General features: G+C 44.5%; 2 protein-coding genes and 1 long non-coding RNA gene across 7 annotated transcripts in view; 2 read left to right on the top strand and 1 right to left on the bottom strand.

The window, feature by feature from the left end:
• The window catches only part of LOC140483082 (protein transport protein Sec23B), a 71,027-nt gene extending 65,998 nt beyond the window's left edge, over positions 1 to 5,029 (top strand). The window contains exons 19-20 of the mRNA XM_072581011.1: positions 242 to 307; positions 2,457 to 5,029. Coding sequence (XP_072437112.1) covers positions 242 to 307; positions 2,457 to 2,546 — 156 coding nt within the window. The 3' untranslated portion in view covers positions 2,547 to 5,029. The remainder of the gene's footprint in view (positions 1 to 241; positions 308 to 2,456) is intronic.
• Positions 183 to 18,939, bottom strand: LOC140483085 (uncharacterized). 3 transcript variants are annotated; one of them, XR_011961885.1, is made up of 4 exons: positions 18,807 to 18,939; positions 7,019 to 7,350; positions 3,612 to 4,667; positions 183 to 528 (listed from the first exon to the last, which is right to left on the bottom strand). It is a non-coding gene; the product is annotated as an uncharacterized lncRNA (long non-coding RNA). The 3 variants fall into 3 exon arrangements; XR_011961884.1 differs by lacking the exon at positions 18,807 to 18,939 and adding an exon at positions 18,682 to 18,781 and having other exon boundaries at positions 6,940 to 7,350; XR_011961883.1 differs by lacking the exon at positions 18,807 to 18,939 and adding an exon at positions 18,682 to 18,781.
• Positions 18,414 to 24,436, top strand: part of fam161a (FAM161 centrosomal protein A) — a 48,995-nt gene continuing 42,972 nt past the window's right edge. Inside the window, exon 1 of one of the 3 annotated variants that reach the window (XM_072581012.1) lies at positions 18,414 to 18,918. In XM_072581012.1, coding sequence (XP_072437113.1) covers positions 18,772 to 18,918 — 147 coding nt within the window. In that variant the 5' untranslated portion in view covers positions 18,414 to 18,771. Of the gene's footprint in view, positions 18,919 to 19,010; positions 19,181 to 24,436 lie in introns of those variants that run through there. The other 2 variants (XM_072581014.1, XM_072581013.1) reach the window with 2 other exon arrangements.

The following is a 24,436-nucleotide window of genomic DNA, read 5'->3' as shown; positions in this document are numbered from 1 at the left end:
TGAGACCTGGTGCTCAGTGATAACTTGGCTTAGTGAGGTAGAGGACAGATAAGATTGCAAATGCTTTCGCTGACACCATTCATTTCTGTGCTTATAAAAGATAAATCACCTTTGACTGACCTTTGTCATGGTCAAAACTTTTGAGATGTTGATGACCCAATTCAAGAATTACAAATGCAGAAAGAAATTGTTAAAAAATTATTTTTAAAATTGACCCACTTGGTTTTTATCTCTCTCTTAGGCGCGATTCCTTCTATCAAAAGTGAACCCATCACAGACTTATAACAATTTGTATGCATGGGGGCAGGTTGGTATCTTCTTTAAAGTTCTTATTTATTATGTTGGGGTTTTAATGCTATATATTTACCAGAGGTTATGGGCTGAAGTGCTACTCTTGGACTGAGCACATAATCAAGGTTGGAGCTCCAATAAAGTGCTGAAGCAATGTTGCTCATTAGAGGTGCCATGACTTTGATGAAACATGAAAATTGTTTGTCTTCTCAGGCCAAGATAAAACATTCCAAGATACTGTTTGAAACAAAAATAGAGGAATTATTCCTAGTATCCTGCTCAAAATGTATACTTAATTTGTTTGATAAATGTTGATTTATGTGGTCATAAATAACATTGCTTTTCGTAGGATCCTGCTACATACACATTGATTGCCATCTTTCCTGCATTGCACAATAACTGCACTTCCAAAACATTGGCTGTGATGTAAAGTGCTACATAAATTCAACTTTCTTTTCAAGCAAGATTTGAAAAGCACCGATAATCAATGAGTCATACCACATGGAATCAGACCCTTCGATCCAATTCGTCCATGCCAACCTAGACATCCTAAAATGATCTAGCCCCATTTTCTTACATTTGGCCCAATGCCCTCGAAACGTTTTCTATTCATGTATCCCGAAGCCTTTTAAATGGTGTAATTGTACCCTCCTCCTACGACTTCCTCTGGCAGCTTCCATACACACAGCACCCTCGGTGAAAAAGCTGCTCCTGAGGACCTTTTTAAATCTTACCCCTTACTTTGGCCCTATATCCGTCTAAGCCTTCCAAATCATATACTCATCCAAATGTATTTTAAATGTTGTAATTGTACCAGCCTCCACCACCACTTCTGGCAGCTCATTCCATATGTACATCTGCATGAAAAAGTTGTGCCTTAGGCCTTTTTTAAATCTTTCCCCCTTAAACCTATGCCCTCTAGTATTGGACTCCCCCCTACCCTGAGAAAAGGATCTTGGTTACTCACCTCATCTATATACCCCTCATGATTTTATAGACTTCTATAAAGTCATCCCTCAGCCTTTGATACTCCAGGGAGAAATGCCCCATAGTATTTAGCCTCTCCCTATACTCACTGTCCATGCCGTGGCAACATCCTTCATTTTTGAAAAAGAAAATTGTAAGAGTGCAAAATAAAAATTGGGACAGACACTTATGAATAAAGTAGAAATGAAAATGTCATGAATTCTATAAATTTCCCCAGAAAATAATTGTCATGCACACTTAACAACAGACCAGAATTATAAAATTGTTTTCGGCACCAGGTTGGTTAGTTAATACTCAGATCGCTATTAAAAAATACACCTCACTGAATAATGTTCACCTTTAATGGGATTTATAAGCGTGGAAAATTAGTGGGGAAATTCTCAGTTGTCCAGTTGATCTCATTGTTGGTTTTAGAAGTAGATCCATGATAGGCTGCATAGTGGCGATTTCAATAATGGAGTCCAACTTCAGGATTTCTGATTAATCTCCATTTGCACTGAATCCTGAAGTTGAGCTCAGGTTTTGAGGTGTAATTGGCAGCAAATACTGACAAATCAACATTAGAAATGCCCAAAACTCTGTGAATGTTACAATTTGTGTCCCCTAATTAATTTAACAAAAATATTCTGGAAATTTATAACTCATTAGAAAAGAGAGTTTTACTTTTCTTAACAATTGGTTTAATTGTTTTTAAATGATTCAGCAAAATCCACTGTGTGAAAATTAATTTTGCAATATGTTTTTATAGACAAGAATAATTTCTGCCAGAGAACAGATTATTTTATATATTTTAGTTCAAATTAATCCAGGGTGGCATGGTGACTTAGTGGTTAGCACTGCTACCTCACAGCACCAGCACCAATTCCGGCCTCAAGCAACTGTCTGTGTGGAGTTTGCACATTCTCCCGGTGACTGCATGGGTTTCCTCCGGGTGCTGTGGTTTTCTCCAACGATGTGCAGGTCAGGTGAATAGGCCATGCTAAATTGCCCGTAGGGTTAGGTGGATTAGTCAGGAGTAAATATAGGGGGGTGGGTTTTCTTTTTGGAGGGTCGGTGTGGACTTGTTGGGCCGAAGGGCCTGTTTCCACACTGTAGGTAATCTAATCTAATATATTTTAATAGCCCATGATTTCATTTTTATTCGGCCCATTTCTAATCTGATGTTTTTTTTTCCTTAGGAATCTGGAGCGCCTATCTTGACTGACGATGTCAGTCTTCAGGTTTTCATGGATCATCTTAAAAAACTAGCTGCGTCTAGTGCTTCATAAATCCATTTGTTTATAGAAGAGCACAAGGAAAATACTGGGAAATACTGGATGTTACATAGATTGTTTATTCTAGATTATTATGGTTTAGTTGTATTCATCTTTCTTATTTGTTTTGCATGGTATTTGATTATTATATAATTTCTCCTCTCTCATTCTCAAAATCACTGCATTCTTATGAGCAATACTTTATTATTTTCTGGTAATATTATGTCGTTTACTACATATCATTCCATCTATCTTTTATATAAATGCAAGAGCTAGAAATAAATAACTGAAAAATGTTGACTAATTACCTGTCCAAATTAGGTTTAATTATTATTTACATGGGGTATTTTTAAGCTTTTTCTGAAATTATGGCATTATTTTTGACCATTTGTTAAGGGTAACTGGAACTTTAAGCAGAAAGAATATTGAATTTGAAGACTGTTGCAAAATTAATCATTGTAAAATCCCCACTTTTTGGGAAGACAACTGAATGCATTATAATGAATATCATAATTATAATTACCTTCAGTACATTTACAAACAAGATTTGATTGTTACTTTGCTTACATTGAATCAGCCTGTGTCCATATGCAGGAAAACCTGGAAAATGTCTAGGCTTGGCCTGGTAAGTGGCAAGCTACATTTCATACCACACAAGTGACAGGCAATGACCATTTCCAACACTAGCATATCTAACCATCTCTTCTTGATATTCAATGGCATTACCGATAATGAATCTTTTACTATCAACATCCTGGAGTCCCATTGCCAGAAATTTGACTGTTCTAGCCATAAAAATACTGCAATTGTTAGAGCAGGCCAGAAGCTAGGATTTCTGCATAAAATAACGAACTTCCTGTCTCCCATCTACATGGCACAAGTCAGGGATGCAATGGAATACTATCCACTTGCCTGGATGAATGTAGTTCCAACAACATAAAAGGAACTTAACATTATAGAGGACAAAGTAGCCCACTTTCTTAGCACTCCATCCACCACCTTCACCATTCAATGCACATGGAAGCAGTGTGTATACCATTCACAAGATATACTGCAACATCTTATTCTCCAAACCCTTACCTCTACAGTGGATGATTGGGAAGAGCGCCACTTGCAAGTTCCCCTCCAAGCCATACATCCATCTTGACTTGGAAGTAGCCTTTCACTGTCTCTGAGTCAAATTGCTGAAACTCCCTTCCAGACAGCACTGTGAATGTATATACACACCTGAAGGATTGCAGCACTTTAAGAAAGCTCACTAACATTTTATTGAGCAAACAGGTGGGGACATAAAATATGACTAATTGATGATACTCCCTTTCCATGAACAAATAAAAAACAAATGTCTGCCTTATGTAGACATTCAATTTTTGCTTTGACCTTAGGGTAAAAAAATTTATTTTAATTCTGCCTTTAAATACCTGAATTGAGCAATCAACATTTTATTTTCTCCTGACGCAGGACGAGATTCAGAAAAGGAAATATGTTTGAGAGCTAAATTTTTTTAAATGTATAACTACAATTAGTTATACTAATTTTGCCTGCTAAAGTTTTGCTGATTTTCTTAATTGTAGACTTTTTTCCCTCTGTTTTTGTCATCAATTTGACCTTCAAATTGTTTTCTAAATGGCCAAAATCAAAAGTTCCACTCACCAGACACAGAAAAGAACAAACATGCAAACCAGTGGAGAAGTGTGTGGTAAATGGAAAAAAATGCAACAGCATTTATTTAGTGTCTTTAATGCAATAAAACAAACCATCATGATGCAGTAATAGCATTATCAAAATTTGTTGTTCACCGCACAAGACAATGGGAGATAATCAACTTGAGAAGTTAACTTTGTTCTTTTTTTTTTCAAATTTGTGATACCATTAGGATGGGTAAAGTACTTTTAAAATAATGTCATAAGTGGAGAGGGGCAACAGTTGTAGGAAGAAAATTTTAGAACCCTCCGACTCAGCAGCTAAAAGCATGAAATAAGGTATTCAGTAAAGAGATTTGAGCATCAAGGAAAAGCAAAGGTAAGTGCCCAAAACTTACTGGAATTGAAGAAACAATTGAGAGAAGTCAAGTCAAATAACCAGTGGTAGACAAAGTACATGTATGTGTTGGAGTGGAGGAATTAAGTTGTCCACCTGAAACAAAAAACAGAGATGAACAATAAATTGTAGATGATCTTTGAATCCTGCCTAATGTTTTTAGCGTAAAATTAGTTCTGTACAATGATCAAATTTAATTAAAACCGAAACAACCGAGGATGCTATAAATCAAAGACAAAAGTAGAAATTACTGGAAAAGCTAAGCAGGTCTGGCAGTGTCAATGGAGAGAAATCAGAATTAAAATTTGGTTCAAGTGACCCTTCCTTTAAACCCTTGTCTAAAATAGTTTCTAGCATGATTGGAAACAATCAGATGATCCATTTTAGGACTAATAATTACTGTGAAAGATGGTGGTGACTTTATTTAGCATCTAATCTAAATAAATCATTTTAAAGCATTTTGTGAATTAAATTATTTTTAAGCATTATAAACTGTTTTAGACGCAAACTGCTGATCTTCTAGTTAGTATGTTGTTCTGTTTTAAGGATGAATCAAGGAGTAATGCTTCTACAAGATACTCTATGACCCTGAAAGCATCTTTCAGTTGTGTTATGCTCATCAGATGATGGTGGCAACTTTTAGTTTGTGTTGTCCTTCCCTTAATCTTCAGACACAGCAGTTGTAGTTTTCTTCCAATCACCAAATGAACCCACCAATAAAGAAGTCACCTTTGTAGATATGAAGGTCTGAATTGCAAGCACATGATTTTAAACTGGGCAATATGTGGAAATGGTATTTTTTTAGATTAGATTACTTAGTGTGGAAACAGGTCCTTCTGCCCAACAAGTCCACACCAACCCGCCAAAGCGCAACTCACCCAGACCAATTCCCCTACATTTACCCCTTCATCTAACACTAGGGGCAATTTAGAATGGCCAATTCACCTAACCTGCATGTTTTTTGGACTGCGGGAGGAAACTGGAGCACCCAGAGGAGACCCACCAGACACCGGGAAAATGTGCAAACTCCACACACAGTCGCCTGAGGCAGGAATTGAACCCGGGTCTCTGGCACTGTTAGGCAGCCGTGCTAACCACTGAGCCAGCGTGCTGCCCATATTTTAAATATTAAGAACAAAAACTATGGAAGACTTCAAACGTTAATGAAAATAGTTACTGACCGGCATAATTGTTTGGGCAATGCATGAACCTTGTTTACATTTAATGTAGATTGTGATTTTAATGTAAAACTACACAATATTAATTGTGGAGAAATAATGAAATATAAAAAGGGTAGAATGCATCAAGTGATGAAATCCAGAAGTTTAGATTGATCTCACTTAAATTATGAATTAGTAAGACAAAAGTGCTTTCTGCAGAAGTATCAGCCTGCCTGATCAATCTTTCCTCCTAGCTCAGACCACCAGCCCAGACACTGTGAAAGACACAAGGTGCACAAATCTTTATTCCGTTTCCACCACCAGGAAGAAGGGAAACACCCCAGTGGCCAGTGACAAGCAATGCCCTTCACATCAAAGGGCAATGCTGCGTGATCAAACAGTGAAGGGGAGGGCAGGGATTAAAACAAAATAGAACTGGACAGGGAAATAATGCACTCCACTCCTCGCAGCGCCCACCTCTCCCTGAACAACTCTAGGGTGTTGGTGGACACCGCGTGCTCCTTCTCCAGAGACACCCGGGCTCTAACATAACCGCGGAAGAGGGGCAGGCAGTCGGCCCTAACGACCCCCTCCATGGCCCACTGCTTGGACCTATTTATGGCCAGTTTGGCCAGGCCCAAGAGCAGACCCACGAGGAGGTCTTCAGACCTGCCCTCTCTCCTCCGTACCGGGTGCCCGAAGATCAGGAGCGTGGAACTGAAGTGCAACCAGAATCAGAGGAGGACGTTTTTGAGAGAATCAAAAAGGGAGTGCAAACGCCCATACCCTAATATATACATGGTCCACGGACTCCACCGCACCACAGAACAAGCAGTTGGGCTGGGAGTCCGTGAACCACCGCAATCTGTGGTTGCAGGGGACCGCTGCGTGCAGCACCCTCCATCCCAGATCCCTGAGAGAAAGGGGGAGGACCCATGCACAGAGAGCCCTCCACTGGGGATCTCCACCGCCCAGTGGCAAATGGGCACGCCAAGGCGTGGCCGGGCGGTGGATGAGGGAGAAGAGGTGGACGGTGTGCAGCAGCAGTCGATACAGGGCCCACCATTTTACATCCTTAAAAGGGACAAAACTAAAATTCCGGAGGCGGCTCAGGTTATGGGGCACAGCTTCCCACGGGAAGTACGGGACCTTGGGGCCAATGTGAAATTCCAGACAGGGGTAAGCGCAGATGGGACTCCACCGCACACCTGAGCATCCTCCAACCGGTGCACTACGTCGGGTCTGAGCACCACCGTTTTAAGGCATCGGATGGTAGTGGCCACGTACCAGACGTCTACCGCTGCCATGCTCGCTATGTCCTGCGGCAGCGTCCAGCTCAGGCCCCTGGCACCCCGCACGTCCCCGACCCTGGTCACCCTCGCTGCCACGGCCCTCCCCTCTGACAGCTACTCAAACCCCGAACTATGGAGGTGTGGATTCCTGAGCAATGGCTCCCTGATGACAGCCGCTACTCCTGACGGAGGGTAGGCACGATGCAATTTGACCATGTTCCAGACAGTGATCAGGTCCTGGTAAAAGACAGGCAGCGTCCTGAGGGCGACCTCCAAACCGTCATGGTTGATGAACAGGAGCTGCGTGTTGTAGTTGAGGTTACGCACCTGGCGGAAAATAAAGAAAGAATAAATAAATAAAACAGCTTCACACATGCGTATTATGATGTTTTCCCAATAGTTTTTAATGGCAATAATCAGTAAATATTTTTACATGAACTTGATCAGATATGGGTTCAGGGATAGATGGGACTCGAACCCCGATCTCTTAAGCCAGTGCTATGACTACAGCGGTCCTTCCCGGAGAGAGATCACCTCAATAAGTCTGATATCGTATTAACATTTGAAGAGTATGGTGCTGGAAAAGTACAGTAGGTCAGGCAGCATCCGAGGAGCAGGAGAATCAACATTTCAAGAATAAGCCCTTCAGCAGGAATGAGGCTTGCGGCCCAAGGAGGCTGAGAGATAAATGGGAGGGGGTGTGTGGCTGGGAGATGGTAACTGGGAATGCAATAGGTAGATGAAGATGAGGGTGAAGGTGATAGGTCGGAGAGGAGGATGGAGCAAATAGGTGGGCAGGAAAATGGACAGGACAATTCAAGAGCGCAGTGCCAAGTTGGAAGGTTGGATCTGGGATAAGGCTGGGGATGGAGAAATGAGGAAACTGGTGAAATCCACATTGATACCGTATGGTTAGAGGATCCGAAGGCAGAAGATGATGTGTTCTTACTCCAGGTGTTGAATGGTTACGATTTGGCAGTGGAGGAGGCCTAGAACTTGCATGTCCTTGGTGGAGGGGGAGCAGGAATTAAAGTGTCCAGCCACCTGGCGGTGGAGTAGTTTTGTGCATGTGTCCCAGAAATGTTCCGCAAGTTGGCATTCTGTCTCCCCAATGTAAAGGAGACCACATTGGGAGCAACGGACACAGTAGGTGACATGTGGAAAGACAGGTAAATCTGTCGGATGTGGAAGGATCCTTTGGACCTTGAACAGAGGTAATGGGGGAGGTGTGGCGCAGCTTTTGCACTCCTTACGGTGAGGGGGGGAGGGGGCGGGCATCGCACAGAGAATGGTCTGTCCAGAACACAAATAGGGGTGGGAGAGAAATATATCCCTGGTGGTGGGGTCTGTTTGTCATAGAGATGTACAGCATGGAAACAGACCATTCAGTCCAACCCGTCCATGCCGACCAGATATTTCAACCCAATCTAGTTCCACCTGCCAGCACCTGCCCCATATCCCTCCAAACCCTTCCTATTCATATACTCATCCAAATATCTCTTAAATGTTGCAATTTTACCAGCCTCCACCACTTCCTCTGGCAGCTCATTCCGTACAGATACTACCCTCTGTGTGAAAAAGTTGCTCAGTTGTTTGATTCAAGGAGTGAAATTTCAGGCTGCAAATTTCAGCTGATCAGGATGGTGGGAGTGACCGAGAATGCTTAGGATTATTGGTCAGCGCAATGTTATTCTATTCTTTTTTTTTACTTTGGCCATAAAGATCTTGAGATTTGAGTGAACCTTTTTTGGTTTGGCCTCTTCATGTGTCTCAAATGTCAGTAAAGTTGAAAACTTGTGCATTGTTTCAGCATGACTTGGCTATGATTATACTCCCTTTGCATCTCCAACTGCAACTAGTTTCTTGTCAGCAACAAATCACCTCTCATTTCTTTGGGACTGTAACTCAAAATCTGATTATCTTAATCCTGAAATTTATTTGTTTTTTTTAAATCATGCATTGCCTTTTCAAGTTGTGCATGCAAGGGAGAGCTGATCACTTTTCACATGCGGTGCAGGAGTGGTTGTGAAACTTGTGTTTCTGTCATATTTTCAGTAATGATGCAGGAATTGTTACCATTAGCCAAGTTTTAATTGAAGGTTGGCTGTAATAAGGAACTGTACGAAAGTCAAGAAACAGCTAGGAGGGGAGTCTAATCAGCCAGAATCGCTGAAGTGAGAGGTGTAAACTGGTGCTAAGAGAACCCAGCTTCTAGGTGGTGAAAGGAGCACAGGCATAAATTCTATATGGCAGTGCTATGTCATTAGTGAGTGACTGATGCATTCTGTCAACAGGATTGGACTATTTAACCAACCTTCTGGCATTCAGTGAAACAGTGATCGCTGAATTCCAGATTGGTGGAAAGTCCTCGGTGCTGTCAGTACTCCCTTCCCCTCCTTACTTCCCCAATCTAAATTGAGCCTGTACTGTCTGTCCTCAGCTAAACAGTTGGTGCACTCCGAATTTGAACCTCAGGAGGTGTACATAAACAACCAATGTGAGATTATTGCACAGAACATAGTTTGTAGGTGGTGGAAATGGCAGAGTATGGTGCGATATGTCCAGAAGTTGACCGGCCAGCTGTATTTCCTGTGCGTGGAGGTTTTCCTGTGCCTCTTGTGGAGGAGGTTGTCCAGGCTGGTTCTGCATGGCGTGGGCACAGGGTTGGTCCTCTCAGCATATGCCGACAAGGTGCTCCTCACTTTCACCAACCCAGCTGACCTGGGGAGGATGCGCTAGTGCCAGGCTGTGTACTCGGCAGCGTTTTCCGCCAGGATCAGTTGGGCCAAATGTTCTGCACTACTGTTCAATCCGTGGCGGGTGGAGTCCCTGCATGAGGAGTTACAGGGGTTCAGCTGGAGTACCACCCATCCCCTCTATCTGGGGGTCTACCTCTCCCAGCTGAGAAATCCTGGCCGGCAAATTGGCAGGAGCTGGAGGCCAAAGTCGCAGCTCGCCTAGGCCGCTGGACAGGACTGCTCCGAGTGCTATCTTACAGGAGTCGAGTGCTGGTCATAAACCAGCTGGTGGCTGCCATGCTGTGGTACCGGCTGGTCCCTTTGGTCCCTCCTCTTGGTTTTATCGCTGACATCCAGAGAATGTTGGTTCACTTCTTCTGGGACAAAAAGATACAGTAGGTCACTGCGCAGGTCCTGAGTCTCCCTGTTGAGGAGGGCAGTCAGTCGCTGGTGTGTGTTCACACCCAGGTGGCGACATTCCACCTTCAGGCCTTGCAGCGATACCTTTACATTGAGCCTTCTCCTCGGTGGTGTGCCCTGGCGATGTGTTTTTTCCACCAGGTGCGTAACCTCAACTTTGACACACAGCTCCTGTTCATCGACAATGACAGTTTGGAGGTCGTCCTCAGGATGCTGTCTGTCTTTTACCAGGACCTGATCACTGTCTGGAACATGGTCCAATCGCATTGCGCCTCCCCTCCGGGAGGAGTAGCAGCTGTCGTAAGGGAGCTGTTGGTCAGGAATCTGCATCTCCATACTCCCAGATTCGAGCAGCTGTTGGAAGGAAGGGCTGTGGCAACGAGGGTAACCAGGGTTGGGGATGTGCCGAATGGTGGGGACCTGGGCTGGACGCTGCCGCAGGACATACCAAGTGGGGCAGTGGTAGACATCCGGTTTGTGGCCACTGCCATTCGATGCCTTAAAACGGTGGTGCTTGGGCCCAACACAGTGCACCAGATGGAGGATGCTCAGGGGTACGGTGCAGGAGTTGTCATGCAGTAGTGTGGGGGGAAGAAAAAAAAAAGGAAAAAAATGATAAACAGGAGTGTCAAAGATTCTGTACACTCCGACAGTGGCTCTGAGGGAGCTGGATCAGTGGCAAGGTCTCTCCGTTAAAAAAAATGTTTGCAGAAAAAAGTAATCACTACCGGTTGTGTGGGGGAAACTTAAAAAAGAGTGTCAGAAAAAAAATGAAGACAGGAGTCTTCCTGCTCACTCTGAGAGCTGGCTCTGAGGGAGCTGGATCAGTGGTGAAGGATTCTCCGTTTTGTAAAAGAGAAAAAGAAGGAAAAAAATGTTTGCAGACCGTTGTTAGGCGGTAGTGTGGGGGAAGAAAAAAAACAAAAAAAAAAGTTTGCATGACCCCCCAAAATTGGAGGTGTAATGGACCGTGAAAAACGTTACCTCAAAGTACAACTTGACCTTGATCAGAGTGTGGTTATAAGGGCCTGCTGCGACAGTGGCAGTGTGGTGGGACGGTCTGGAAATCCTTCCTTTGATAGCTTCAGGGGTGGCTTTGGTGGCAGCGTCCTGCAGCCACTCCAGAAACCCTGGAGCAAAAGGTGAACTTGCTCCTAACTTTGTCTCAATTATTTCTTTTTATAATTTCTGAAATTAAAATTGGGCCAAATTGTGAGGACTTACAAACATCACACTGTACTTCCAAAAATACAAGTGCCAATAAATTGTCATTCAATTTAATCATATTGGCTTGGCAGATTAACCATACAGTTCAAGTTCTAATTCTCAGGTCTGTTCAGCCCTTAACCAATAGCAAATTCTTGCATCCAATCTTCCTATTATTTATCAACTCTTTCCTTGAAAAAAAGTGCTTCTAACAATACAGTAGATGATATAATACCAGGACAGTTCAATAAATCAAATTCCCAACATCCATTAATCCGAGAGGAGATCCGCTCGTAATATTTAAGGACACAAAGAAAAAGTGAGGACTGCAGATGCTGGAGATCAGAGTCGAGAGTGTGGTGCTGAAAAAGCACAGCAGGTCAGGCAGCATCCAAAGTGCTGGAAACTGATGTTTCAAGCATAAGCCCTTCATCAGGAATGAGGCTTGTGGGTCGGGGAGCTAAGAGATAAATGGGAGTGGAGTGGGATTGGTGGGAAGTTAGCTGAGAATGTGATAGGTAGATGAAGGTGAGAGAGAAGGTGATAGATCGGAGAGGAGGATGGAGCAGATAGATGGGAAAGATGATAGACAGGTCAGGAGGGTGGTGCCTGAGTTGGAGGTTTGGGATTAGGATAATGTGGGGGGAGGGGAAATGAGGAAAGTGTTGAAATCCACATTGATCCCGTGTGGTTGCAGGGTCCCAAGGCAGAATATGAGGCATTCTTCCTCCAGGCATCGGTGGTAAGGTTTTAGCAATGAAGGTGGCCCAGGACCTGCATGTCCTTGACAGAGTGGGAGGTGGAGTTTAAGTGTTTAACCACAGGGCAGTGGGGTTGGTTGGTGCAGGTGTCCCAGAGATGTTCTCTGAAATGATCCGCAAGTAGGCGTTCTATCTCCCCGATGTAGAGGAGACCACAACGGATATAGTAGATGACACTGGTAGTGGTAAATTTCTGTCAGATGTGAAAGGATCCCTTGGGGCCCTAGGCGGAGGTGAGGGGAGTGTTGTGAGCGCAGGTTTTGCACTTCCTGTGGTGACAGGGGAAAGTGCCAGGAGTGGGGCTTGGACTTGACGAGGGAGTCGCAGAGGGAATGGTATCTCTGGAACGCTGATAGGGGTGGGAAAGAAAATTAATTTCTGGTGGTGGGGTCCGTTTGTAGGTGGCAGAAGTGGCGGAGGATGATACAATGTTTGCGGAGGTTGGTGGGGTGGAAGGTGAGGACCAGGGGGTTCTGTCCTTATTGCATTGGGAGGGGTGAGGTTCAAGGGCGGTGGTGCAGGAAATGGAGGAGATGGATTGGAGGGCACCGTCGACCACATGGGAAGGGAAATTGCAATCTTGGAAGAAGGAAGCCATCTGGGGCTTTCTAAGGTGGAATTGATCATCCTGGGAACAGATGCAGCAGAGGCGGAGGAATTGGGAATAAGGGATGGCGTTTTTACAGGAGGTAGGGTGGAAGGAGGTATAATCCAGGTAGCTGTGAGAGTCGATGGGCTTGTAGTAGATGTCCATCGATGGAGTGTCTGAGATGGTCCAAGTGAATTTGAGGTCGGGGTAAAATGTGTTAGTGAAGTTAATAAAATATTCAACCTCCTTGTGGGAGCACGAGGTTGCACCAATACAGTCATCGATGTAACGGAGTGGGGAGTGGTGCCAGTTTGGCTGCGGAAGATGGACTGTTCCACGTACTCAACAAAGAAGCTGGGATGATGCAAAGAAGATGCGGGTTCCTATGGCTACCCCTTTGGTTTGGAGGAAGTGGAAGGATTGGAAGGAGAAGATGTTAAGGGTGAGGACCAATGCAGCCAGACAGATGAGGGTGTCAGTTGAAGGGTATTGGTTGAGGTGGCATAAGAGGAAGATACAGAGACCTTTGTTTTGGCTGATGAATGTGTACAGGGACTGGATGTCCATGGTGAAGATGAGGCATGGGGGGGATGGGAAAATGAAAATCTTGGAGGAGGTTAAGGGCAAGGATGGTGTCCTGAACGGAGGTGGGGAGTTCCTGGACTAAGGGGGAACAGGATGGTGTCAAAGTATGCAGGGATGAGTTCAGTGGAACATGAGCAGGCTGAGACAATTCGTCAACTGGGGAAGTCAGGTTTGTGAATCTTTGGTAGGAGGTAGAATCGGGTGGTGCGGGGTTCATGGACAATGATGTTGGAGGCTATGGATGGGAGATCCCCAGTGGTGATGAGGTTGTGGATGGTCTGGGAGATGATGGTTTGGTGATGGGAGGTGAGGTCATGGTTGAGAGGGCAGTAGGAGAAGGTATCTGCAAGTTAGCGCCTGGCTTCAGCAGTGTAGAGGTCAGTGCGCTAATGTACTACTGTACCCCACTTGTCTGTGGGTTTGATGGTGAGCTTGGGGTTGGAGTGGAGGGCTGCGCATTGTGACGGTGGGAGGTTGGAGTGGGTGAGGAGGTGGACAGGTTGAAGTGGTCGATATCACGGTGGGAGTTAGAAATGAAGAGGTCAAGGGTGGGTAACAGGCCAGTATGGGGTCTCCAGTGAATGGGATGTATTGGAGAAGTGAGAAGGGGTCGTCAGTGAGCAGGCGGAAGTCTTGATAGAAAAAGTGGGTCCAGAGGCAGAGGTGGCGGTGGAAATATTCAAGGTCGTGACACATATCAAACTCATAAATTTGGGACCATACAAGGGATGAAGATGAGGCCTTTGCTTAAGACTAAACGTTTATCCTCAGTGAGGGGTTGGTCTAGGGGAATAGTAAACACACAGCAGGGCTGGGAGCTAGGACCTGGGGTGGGGCGGGAGCTGGGTGTGGGGGTAGAGACAGTCACTTGAGTGGACGGAGAACTTGCCCTCTGCAACTCCCTCGTCAGGTCCACGCCCCCTACCAGCCCACAACCGCACTCCCGGCACATTCCCCTGCCACCACAGGAAGAGCAAAAACTGTACCTACACCACTTTCATCACCTCCGTCTAAGGCCCCAAAAATTCCTTCCACATCCAAGAGGAATTTACCTGTACCTCCACCAATGTCATCTACTGTATCCGTTGCACCCAATGTGGTCTCTGCTACATCGAGGAGATAGGATGCCTCCTTGCGGGTTGTTTCAGAGAACATCTCTGGGACATCCGCACCAACCAATCCCACTGCCCTATGGCAGAACTCGCCATCCCACGCAGTCAAGGACACCCAGGTCCTGGGCTTCCTCCATTGCAAAACCCTTACCACCCACCACCTGGAAGACGAACTTTTCATATTCCACCTTGGGATGCTGCAACCACATGGGATCAATGTGGATTGCAACAGTTTCCTCATTTCCCCTCCCCCCACATTATCCTAGTCCCAAGCCTCCAACTTGGTACTGCCCTCCTGACCTGTACATTACCTTTCCCATCCATCCACTCCATCCTCCTCTTCGACCTATCACTATTTCCCTCACCTTCATCTACCTATCGCAATCTCAGCTACGTTCCCCCCAACCCCATCCCCCTCCCATTTATCTCTCAGGCCCCCCAGCCCACAAGCCTCATTCCTGATGAAGGGCTTATGCTCGAGATGTCACTTCTATTGATCCTTGGATGCTGCATAACCTGCTGTGCTTGTCCAGCATCACACTCTCGATATTTAAGGACACGTTTGTATGGATGTAATCAATTAAAATGGGTGATCATTAAAGAAGGTAATTTTTTTATCTCAAACTTCTATTACTGCCTGAACTTAATACAATAAAGCGTCACATACCAGACTTCATAGAATCCCTACTGTGTGAAAACAGGCAATTTGATCCAACTAGTCCACAGGGGCCCTCCGAAGAGCAACCCACCCAGACCCATTCCCCTACCCTATTACTTTACATTCACCTCTGACGAATGCACCTAATCTACACATCCCTGAACAGAATGGACAATTTAGCATGGCCAAGTCACCTAAAAAGTGCATCTTTGGATTGAGGGAGGAAACCTGAGTGCCCAGAAGAAACCCTTGCAGACATGGGAATAATGTACAAACTGCGCACAGACAGTCGCCTGATGTTGGAATCGAACTCAGGTACCCGGTTTGGATGTTTTATTAAATCAAGATTCCAGATCTGTAATAGTAAATTAAAAGTTCTTACTTGGTTCAATTCGGCTCCACTTTCTTTCAACAGTGTCTGCACTGAAAATCCAATCTCTGTTAAACTTCTAATTTTGAAGTCCAGAAATAATTAGGCTTAAATTTTTACCTGAGCAGAGACCCTTTCCATCATGGTAGAAATAGCAGAACTACCAGAAGAGATTAAGTCCTGCCCTGGTTGTGACGATGCTGCTTCTTGAATAAGGTTAGGTTGTCCATGTTTTTTTTCAGAGGGGTCATAAAGATAGGGGTTCCGTTTTGTCTGTGTTTATCTACTTGAAGAAGTTTTTAAGTTTTAAAAAGAACTTGTATTGCAGATGGGAGACTGGGCGCCTCCTAGCAGAGCACTTTAGGGAACATCTCCGGGACACCCGCACCAATCAACCACACCGCCCTGTGGCCCAACATTTCAACTCCCCCTCCCACTCTGCCGAGGACATGGAGGCCCTGGGCCTCCTTCACCGCCGCTCCCTCACCACCAGACGCCTGGAGGAAGAACACCTCATCTTTCACCTTGGAACACTTCAACCCCAGGGCATCAATATGGACTTCAACAGTTTCCTCATTTCCCCTTCCCCCACCTCACCCTAGTTCCAAACTTCCAGCTCAGCACTGTCCCCATGACTTGTCCGGACTTGTCCTACCTGCCTATCTCCTTTTCCACCTATCCACTCCACCCTCTCCTCCCTGACCTATCACCTTCATCCCCTCCCCCACTCACCCATTGTACTCTATGCTACTTTCTCCCCACCTCCACCCTCCTCTAGCTTATCTCTCCATGCTTCAGGTTCACTGCCTTTATTCCTGATGAAGGCCTTTTGCCCGTAACGTCGATTTCAAAGCTCCTTAGATGCTGCCTGAACTGCTGTGCTCTTCCAGCACCACTAATTCAGAATTTCGTCCCCTGTCTAGGTGACATCCTCGGTGCTTGGGAGCCTCCTGTGAAGTGCTTCTGTGTTGTTTCCTCCGGCATTTATAGTGATTTGTCTCTGCCACTTCCGGTTGTCAGTTCCAGCTGTCCGCTGTAGTGGCCGGTATATTGGGTCAAGGTCGATGTGTTTGTTGATAGAATCTGTGAATGAGTGCCATGCCTCTAGGAATTCCCTGGCTGTTCTCTGTTTGGCTTGCCCTATAATAGTAGTGTTGTCTCAGTCGAACGAGTGGGACAACACTACTATTATAGGGCAAGCCAAACAGAGAACAGCCAGGGAATTCCTAGAGGCATGGCACTCATTCACAGATTCTATCAACAAACACATCGACCTGGACCCAATATACTGGCCACTGCAACGGACAGCTGGAACTGACAACCGGAAGCGGCAGAGACAAATCACTTTTAATGCTGGAGGAAACATCACAGAAGCGCTTCACAGGAGGCTCCCAAGCACTGAGGATGTCACCGAGACAGGGGACGAAACGACTGCAACACAAATTCCCAGCTCGGCAAACAGAACCACAACAATGAGCACCCGAGCTACAAATCTTCTCACAAAAGTTTTAAAAAGAACACTTGTATAATGAAAGGGGAGTGGCACTTCTCCTAGCTCAGCTTTTCTCTGGTTTGTTTTGGTTTTAAGCAGTCTAGCTGTTCAGAGCTGCTGGTCAGTTGTTAGCTAAGAATCCAAAAGAAACAGCTACATAAAGAAGGTGTTCCATGCTGAATCACTCTCTCCTGTGAGACCCTGTGTTTGATTTTATCTTTTTTTTGCCAAGGGGTGCTTATGGGGATTGTTGCAGGAAGTTTGAACAGCATAACTAAATTGGGATAGTCCATTAGGTTTTTGGATAACTTAAGTTACTCTTTCTTCTGTTCTCTTTGTATTTCATTTCATACTCTGTAAAATAAGTTGTTTTGTTTAAAAATGAAGAGTTTTGATCAGTTGCATCACTCCTGGAATATCAACATTAAGCCTGCTCAAAACTATTAGAAAAGTTAGGGTCTGGGTTACCTTCTTGAAATGTTTTGAGGGGATCTGGCATGGTCAATAATATGGTACGTGACAATCCCTGGTGTGAGAAACAAAACTCACACACTTCAATAATTGCAGTCCGAGACAAAATCTGAATCAGCAGCGTCCTTTATTTTTACACTTGCAAGAGGGTGAGATGTCCAGTGTCTATAAGGCAGAGGACATACACACACCAAATTCAATTCATACACAATATTTATATAATTTGGTTTCTTTTGTTTTACATTGCTCCTCCCCTGCTTACATCTTCCACTTCCCTAAGACCGGCCCCCATTACCCCTGTTTATCTCTTGCCTTATCCGGCCTTGTCTGTGACAAAATGCTTATTTCTGGCCTCACAAGGCTGTTTGACCTCATCCTGCTGTAGGTCATTGTTAGGCATATTCTTTCTTCATCATTATCTACCCCCTTCATCTGTGCCTTTCCCGAGGCCGTTCTGATCCCTATGACCCTTTTAATTGGGGTTTGTTCCTGTGTTTTTGTAAAAGTGGGAAACAGATGTTTATACCTACTGTTTGTACAGGCGTATCTAGCTTAACTTCATCCCCTCACAACATCTTATCTATTTGCCTGTAATGTCTACCATTGTTTTGCTGTCACGTTTCATTCTGACATACAATTTTAGCTAATACAAAAACAATTATATATTTTCTCCACATCATTTCCATTCTTGTTGACTCAGCTCTTGGCTAAAACAATTACACACTGGTGTGAACTCATTTACCTTGTAAAATGGAATTGCAGAAGTAACATTACTTCTCCCACATCCCACACTGGGCAGGAAAGGGACAATTGGGCTAGTGGCCATTGAGGTCAGCAGTAACAGGTGAACTACAACAGTGGCTGTTTCAAACAGTGTTATGGAATTGGAAATAATCTTAGCGATGGCGCAGACATGAGCTGCTTTCTCACTATAAAGATTCAACTGGTGGTAGTTTAACCTGCAGTTCAACACGCCTGAGGCGAGGTTGAAAAGGCTGGACCTTCTTGATAATCTCAGCCAGTGTGGGGAATGAACCGCCTTATTGACGTCACCGTGCATGGTGAACCAGCTGTCCAGCTCACTGACCTGGTATCTATGATAACGACATCCTAAACTCACTCCAAAATCTATCATTTTTTTATAGCAATTAACTTGAATATTGGTAGGTTCGCCATTGTCACAATCAGCTTTGTGCTTTTCTCAGTAGAGACAAATAAAACAGACAGAATTGGAATAATCGCTGTGGAAAGATGACCTTTTTTGGCCCTCGGGGCTCCCCGTAACATTAACCGCCCTCCGGTGGAGTGACCGTCACTCGCGGACCTGGCGGTGAAATCCTGACGGGATGCAGAATCCCCATCGGTTCTCGGTTCTCATTACCTCCTGCATCAAAACTCCCGTGAACCCAAAGACCAGGACACCCTCAACGCTGTACGAGAGAGGGAAAGCCCAACCGTTCCGAATCAGCCAGAATCCATTGGTCGCCGAGGAGGTGAGGGCCTTTGGATTGTTGTTGTGGGGGAGGGGAGGGGAGGGGAGGGGCACGTCATTGACACACGGCGGCCGCGTTGTCAATGGTAACGAGGCCTGGCGCTTCAGGTGATAGCAGCCTTTCTCCAGTACCAGGGTTTGCGGTCTTATAAGAAACCCAAAGAATGAACATTGTTCAAGTTAGTGTGAATTTTCTAAGCTCTGTTGCCTTGGAAAAGCCTTTTTTTCTTAATATCTGGATTGAATATGCCCCGTCAAGAAAAGTACAGTATTTGTTTTAGTCTACCTTTCTTTCAAAGGCAGCTCTCGTCGCCGCATTTTTATTTGTATGATCTGGCAGTTGGACTTTTCCATACTAACTTTAGACGGCAGGAATCAAGTATAAACTATCTGAAGTATGAGGATCGAGTAGGTGATTAGAAATTTCCATGATGATTGAATATGTTATTTATTAACAAGAAATGCCGTATATTTTATGTAATTCTGCACACTGGTCCAGGAGCTAGACTTCCACAGCACGAAAACGGACCCTTCGGTCCAACTCTGGATTAGTGGTGCTGGAAGAGCACAGCAGTTCAGGCAGCATCGCTACTTGGATGCTGCCTGAACTGCTGTGCTCTTCCAGCACCACTAATCCAAAATCTGGTTTCCAGCATTTGCAGTCATTGTTTTTACCTTCCGTTCAACTCGTCCATTGTGACCAGATATCCTAAATTTACCTAGTTCCATTTGCCAGCATTTGGCTCATGTCCTTCTAAACCCTCCCTATCCAGATGCCTTTTAAATTTTGTAAGTATCAGAGTAATGATATTGCATCATGTCAGAAATGGAGAAATTTACCAGGATATTGTTCCAGGAAGTCGTCACAGCCCGTAAGTTAGGTCATTCCAACTTAGGCTATGATCAGCAACAGAAGGGTGTGATTGTAGGTGAGACAGGTATGGGACCCAAGAAACAGTTTTCGAGAAGCTTCAGTCATGCAGTTCTCCAAAAGTTGTAAGGTCTGTGAAAACAGCTTGGACCAAAGTGGAAACTGCAGGGGGGATGAGCAAACTAATAACAAAACATTGTGGTTCCGGGAGCCATTCATGTGAGTGGAGGAAATAGGAATATAGGAGTAGTGGGTAATAGTACAGTTATGGGATAGGTACTTTTCTTCGTAGCTTGAGTCCCAAAGGTTATATTGCTTGCCTGATGCCGTGGTTAGGGACATCTTGGGCTGGAGAGGAATTTGGATTAGGAAGGGTGGGATCCAGTTCTCATTGTGCAATGTTGCCCATAATATTCAAATGACTGGAGAGGAGTTCTGCTGAATTATCTTCTTGGTTGAACAGTTAGGAGCTAAAGGAAAAATCAGAACCTTCAAGATTCTGAGTAATAAGCAAACTGGCATGGTGTTAATAAAGTCAAGGAGTTAAATGGATGACTTAAAGATTGGTTTTGGAAGAATGGGTTTATTTCATGCACTAGAATCCATTTTGTGATAGAAAGAAAACAAAGCGCTGAAGAAACTCAGCAGGTGAGGTACCATTTGTGGAGGGAGAAACAGAATTTATATTTTGAGTGTGGTGTCAATTTCTCTACTATTGAAAGGAGCTAATGCTGGACAGAAAGGGAGGAGCGAGTGGAACAGATTATGAAGGCATCCAGAGCAAAAGTCGAAGGCAGTGATAATAATAGTAAAAGAGATATAAATAAGTAAAATAGGTGTAAATGACAGCTAGTTATTTGTATAGGGCACATAGTATGAATTAAAGGAAACCAGAAGATGTAATAAATTTGGATTTCCAAAAAGCATTTGAGAAGGTACTGCACATGAGGTTACTTAAGAAAATAAAGTGTTGGAAGTGTAACATTAACATGGATAGAGGACAGGCTAACTAATAGCAGTTACAATTGAGATAAAGGGGCATTTTCGTAGGAAGAGATTAATATTAGCAGAGAGAGACTGAAGAAAGCTGCAACATAGAGGTACTTGGGGCCCTAATGTCCATCAGATAATAGGGAAGGCAAATAGACTGTTGGCCTTTGTTTCAAAGGGAATGAAGTATAAAATAGGAGGCTCTTGCTGAAACTATGCAATACCCAAGTCATGCCACACCTGGAATACTCTGAACTATTTTGGTCCCCTGATCTATATTGGCAATGGCATTTGGCAGTCCAGAGTAGATTAACTAGTTTGATTGGGAGTACTGCCATAGTGTTAAGGGTTTAGATGGAGAGGAATTTAAGTGTGTACAAGAAAATGTTCTGAATCAGTATGTGAATGGACCTACTAGAGAAGATGCAAAGCTTGACCTACTCTTGGGAAATAAGGCAGGGCATGTGACTGAAGTGTAAATGGGGGAGCACTTTGGGGCCAGCAACCATAATTCTTTTAGTTTTAAAGTAGTGATGGAAAAGGATTGACCGGATCTAAAAGTTAAAATTCTAAATTGGTGGAAGGCCAATTTTGATGGTATCAGGCAAGAACTTTCAAAAGTTGATTGGGAGTGGATGTTAAAGGGACAGCTGGAAAATGGGAAGCCTTTAAAAATGAGATAACAAGAGCCCGGAGACAGTGTGTTCTTGTTAGGGTGAAAGGCAAGGCTGGTAAGTGTAGGGGATGCTGGATGTTGAAAGAAGTTGAGGTTTTGCTTAAGAAAAGAAGGAAACATAAGTCAGGTATAGACAACAGAGATCGGGTGAATTCTTAGAAGTGTATAAAGGCTGTAGGAGTAGACTTAAGAGGAAAATCAGGAGGGCAAAAAGGAGACATGAGATAGCTTTGGCAAATAGGGTTAAGGAGGATCCAAAGGTTTTATAAATACATTAAAGACAAAAGGATAGCTAGGGAGAGAATAGGGCATCTCAAAGATCAGCAAGACAGCCTACGTGTGGAAGTGCAGGAAGTGAGGGAGGTACTAAATGAGTATTTTGCATCAGGGTTTACTGTAGAGAAGGACTTGGAAGATATGGAATGTAGGAAAATAAAATGTCCATATTACAGAGGAAGTGGTGCTGGATGGCTTGAAATGCATAAAGGTGGATAGATCCCCAAGATCTGATCAGGTGTATCCTAGAACTCTATGGGAAGCTAAGGGAGTGATTGCTGATCCAAATATCATCGATAGTCACAGGTGAGGTGCCGGAGGACTGAAGGTTGGTTAACATGGTGCCATTATTTAAGAAAGGTGGTGAGGGAGAGCCTGGCATTGGTGGTAGGCAAGTTATGGGATGGAATCCTGAGGGACAGGATTTACATGTATTTGGAAAGGCCAGGACTGATTAGGGATAGTTAACATAGCCTTGTGCTTAGCAAATCATGTCTCACTAATTTGACTTTTTTGAAAAGTAAGGAAGAGGATTGATGAGGGCGGAGAGGTTGATGTAATCCAGATGGACTTCAGTAAGGTGTTTGACAAGGTTCTTTGTGGTAGACTGGTTAGCAAGGTTAGGTCACATGGAATATAGGCAGAGCGAGGTATATGGATACAGAACTGGCTCGTAGGTAGAAGACGGGGTATTAGTGGAAGGTTGCTTTTCAGGCTGAAGGCCTGTGACTAATAGTGTGACACAACATTGGTGCTGGGTCCACTGCTTTTTGTCAATTGTATAAATGATCTGAATGTGAACAAACAAAGTATAGTTAGTAAGTTTGCAGATAACACCAAAGTTGGAGATGTAGTGGACAGCGAAGAAGGCTACCTCAGAGGACAACAGGGTCTTGATCAGATGGGAGAAGGTGAGGAATGCAGATGCTGGAGAGTCAGAGTTGAAAAGTGTGGTGCTGGAAAAGCACAGCAGGTCAGGCAGCATTTGAGGAGCACGAGAGTCAACATTTTAGGCATAAGTCCTTCATCAGGAATGTGGAGGGGGAAAGGGGACTGAGAGATAAATAGGATAGGGGTGGGCTGAGGGGGGGGAAGGCAATAGGTGGATACAGGTCGGGAGTAATAGTGATAGGTTGGTGGGGAGGGTGGAGTGGATAGATGGAAAGGAAGAATGGACAGTTAGGATAGGTCAAGAGGCTGGTGCCGAGTTGGAGGGTTGGATCTGGAATGAGGGGGGAAGGGAGATTTGGAAACTGATGAAGTCGATGTTGATGCTATGCAGTTGAAGGATCCCAAGTGGAAGATGAGGCGTTCTTCCTCCAGTTCTTCCTCCACTACCCCAAGGACGTGCAAGCCCTGGGCTGTCTCCGCCACCAAATTCAAGTCACCCAACAACTGGGGGAAGAGTGCCTCATCTTCCACTTTGGGACCCTTCAGCCACACGGCATCAAAGCTATCTTCACAAGTTTCCAAATCTCCCCTACCACCCCCCCCCCGCCACCTCATCCCAGATCCAACCCTTCAACTTGGCACCACCCTCTTGACCTGTCCTACCTGTCCATCTTCCTTCCCACCTCCCACCTATCCACTTCACCCTCCTCACTGAACTACCACTGTTACCCCCCCCCCCCACCCACATCCACCATTGCCTTCTCAGCTATCTTCCTACACTCACTCCCCTATTTGTCTCTCAGCTCACTTCCCCCTCCACATTCTTGATGATGGGCTTGTGCCTGAAACATTGACTCTCCTGCTGTTCAGATGCTGCCTGACCTGCTGTGCTTTTCCAGTGCCACACTTTTTAACTCTTGATTAGATGGGCCAAGGAGTGGCAGATGGAGCTTAATTTAGATAGATGTGAGATGCTGTACTTTGGAAAAGCAAATCAGGACAGGACTTATACACTTAATGGTAAGGTCCTGAGGATGTTGCTGAACAAAGAGAACTTGGAGTGCAGGTTCATAGTTCCTTGAAAGTGGCGTTGTAGATAGATAGGATAGTGAAGATGTTTATATGCTTTCCTTTGTTGGTCAGAGCATTGAGTATAGGTGTTGGGAGGTCATGTTGCAGCTGTACAGGACATTAGTTAGATCAGTTTTGGAACATTGTGTGTAATTTTGGTCTCCCTACTTTATGAAGGATATTGTGAAGCTTTAAAATATTCAGAAAGAACTTACAAGGATGTTGCCAGAGTTGGAGAGTTTGAGCTACAGGGAGAGGCTGAATAGGCTGGGGCTGTTTTCCCTGGAGCATCAGATGCTAAGGGGTGAACTTGTAGAGGTTTATAAAATCATGAAGGACATAGATAGAATACAAAGTTAAAAATCACACAACACCAGGTTATAGTCCAACAGGTTTATTTGGAAGCACTACCTTTCCAAGCGCTGCTCCTTCATCAGGTGTTGGACTATAACCTGGTGTTGTGAGTTTTTTTTATCTTTGTACACCCCAGTCCAACACCGGCACCTCCAAATCATGGATAGGATAAATAGTCAAGCCAGGGAAGTCTAGAACCAGAGGGCATAGGTTTAAGGTGAGAAGGGAAAGATTTAAAAGGAACCTAAGGGGCAGCCTTTTCACGCAGAGGGTGGTGCGTATATGGACATGAGCTGTCAGAGGAAGTAGTGGAAGCTAGTACAATTATAACATTTAAAAGGCATCTAGATGGGTATATGAATAGGAAGGGTTTAGAGGGATATTGGCCAA

The sequence above is a fragment of the Chiloscyllium punctatum genome, chromosome 11 (assembly GCF_047496795.1).
Source record: "Chiloscyllium punctatum isolate Juve2018m chromosome 11, sChiPun1.3, whole genome shotgun sequence".
NCBI classification, from domain to species: domain Eukaryota; kingdom Metazoa; phylum Chordata; class Chondrichthyes; order Orectolobiformes; family Hemiscylliidae; genus Chiloscyllium; species Chiloscyllium punctatum.
The sequence above is the reverse complement of the archived record's forward strand: the minus strand, read 5'-3'. Positions and strand labels throughout refer to the sequence as shown.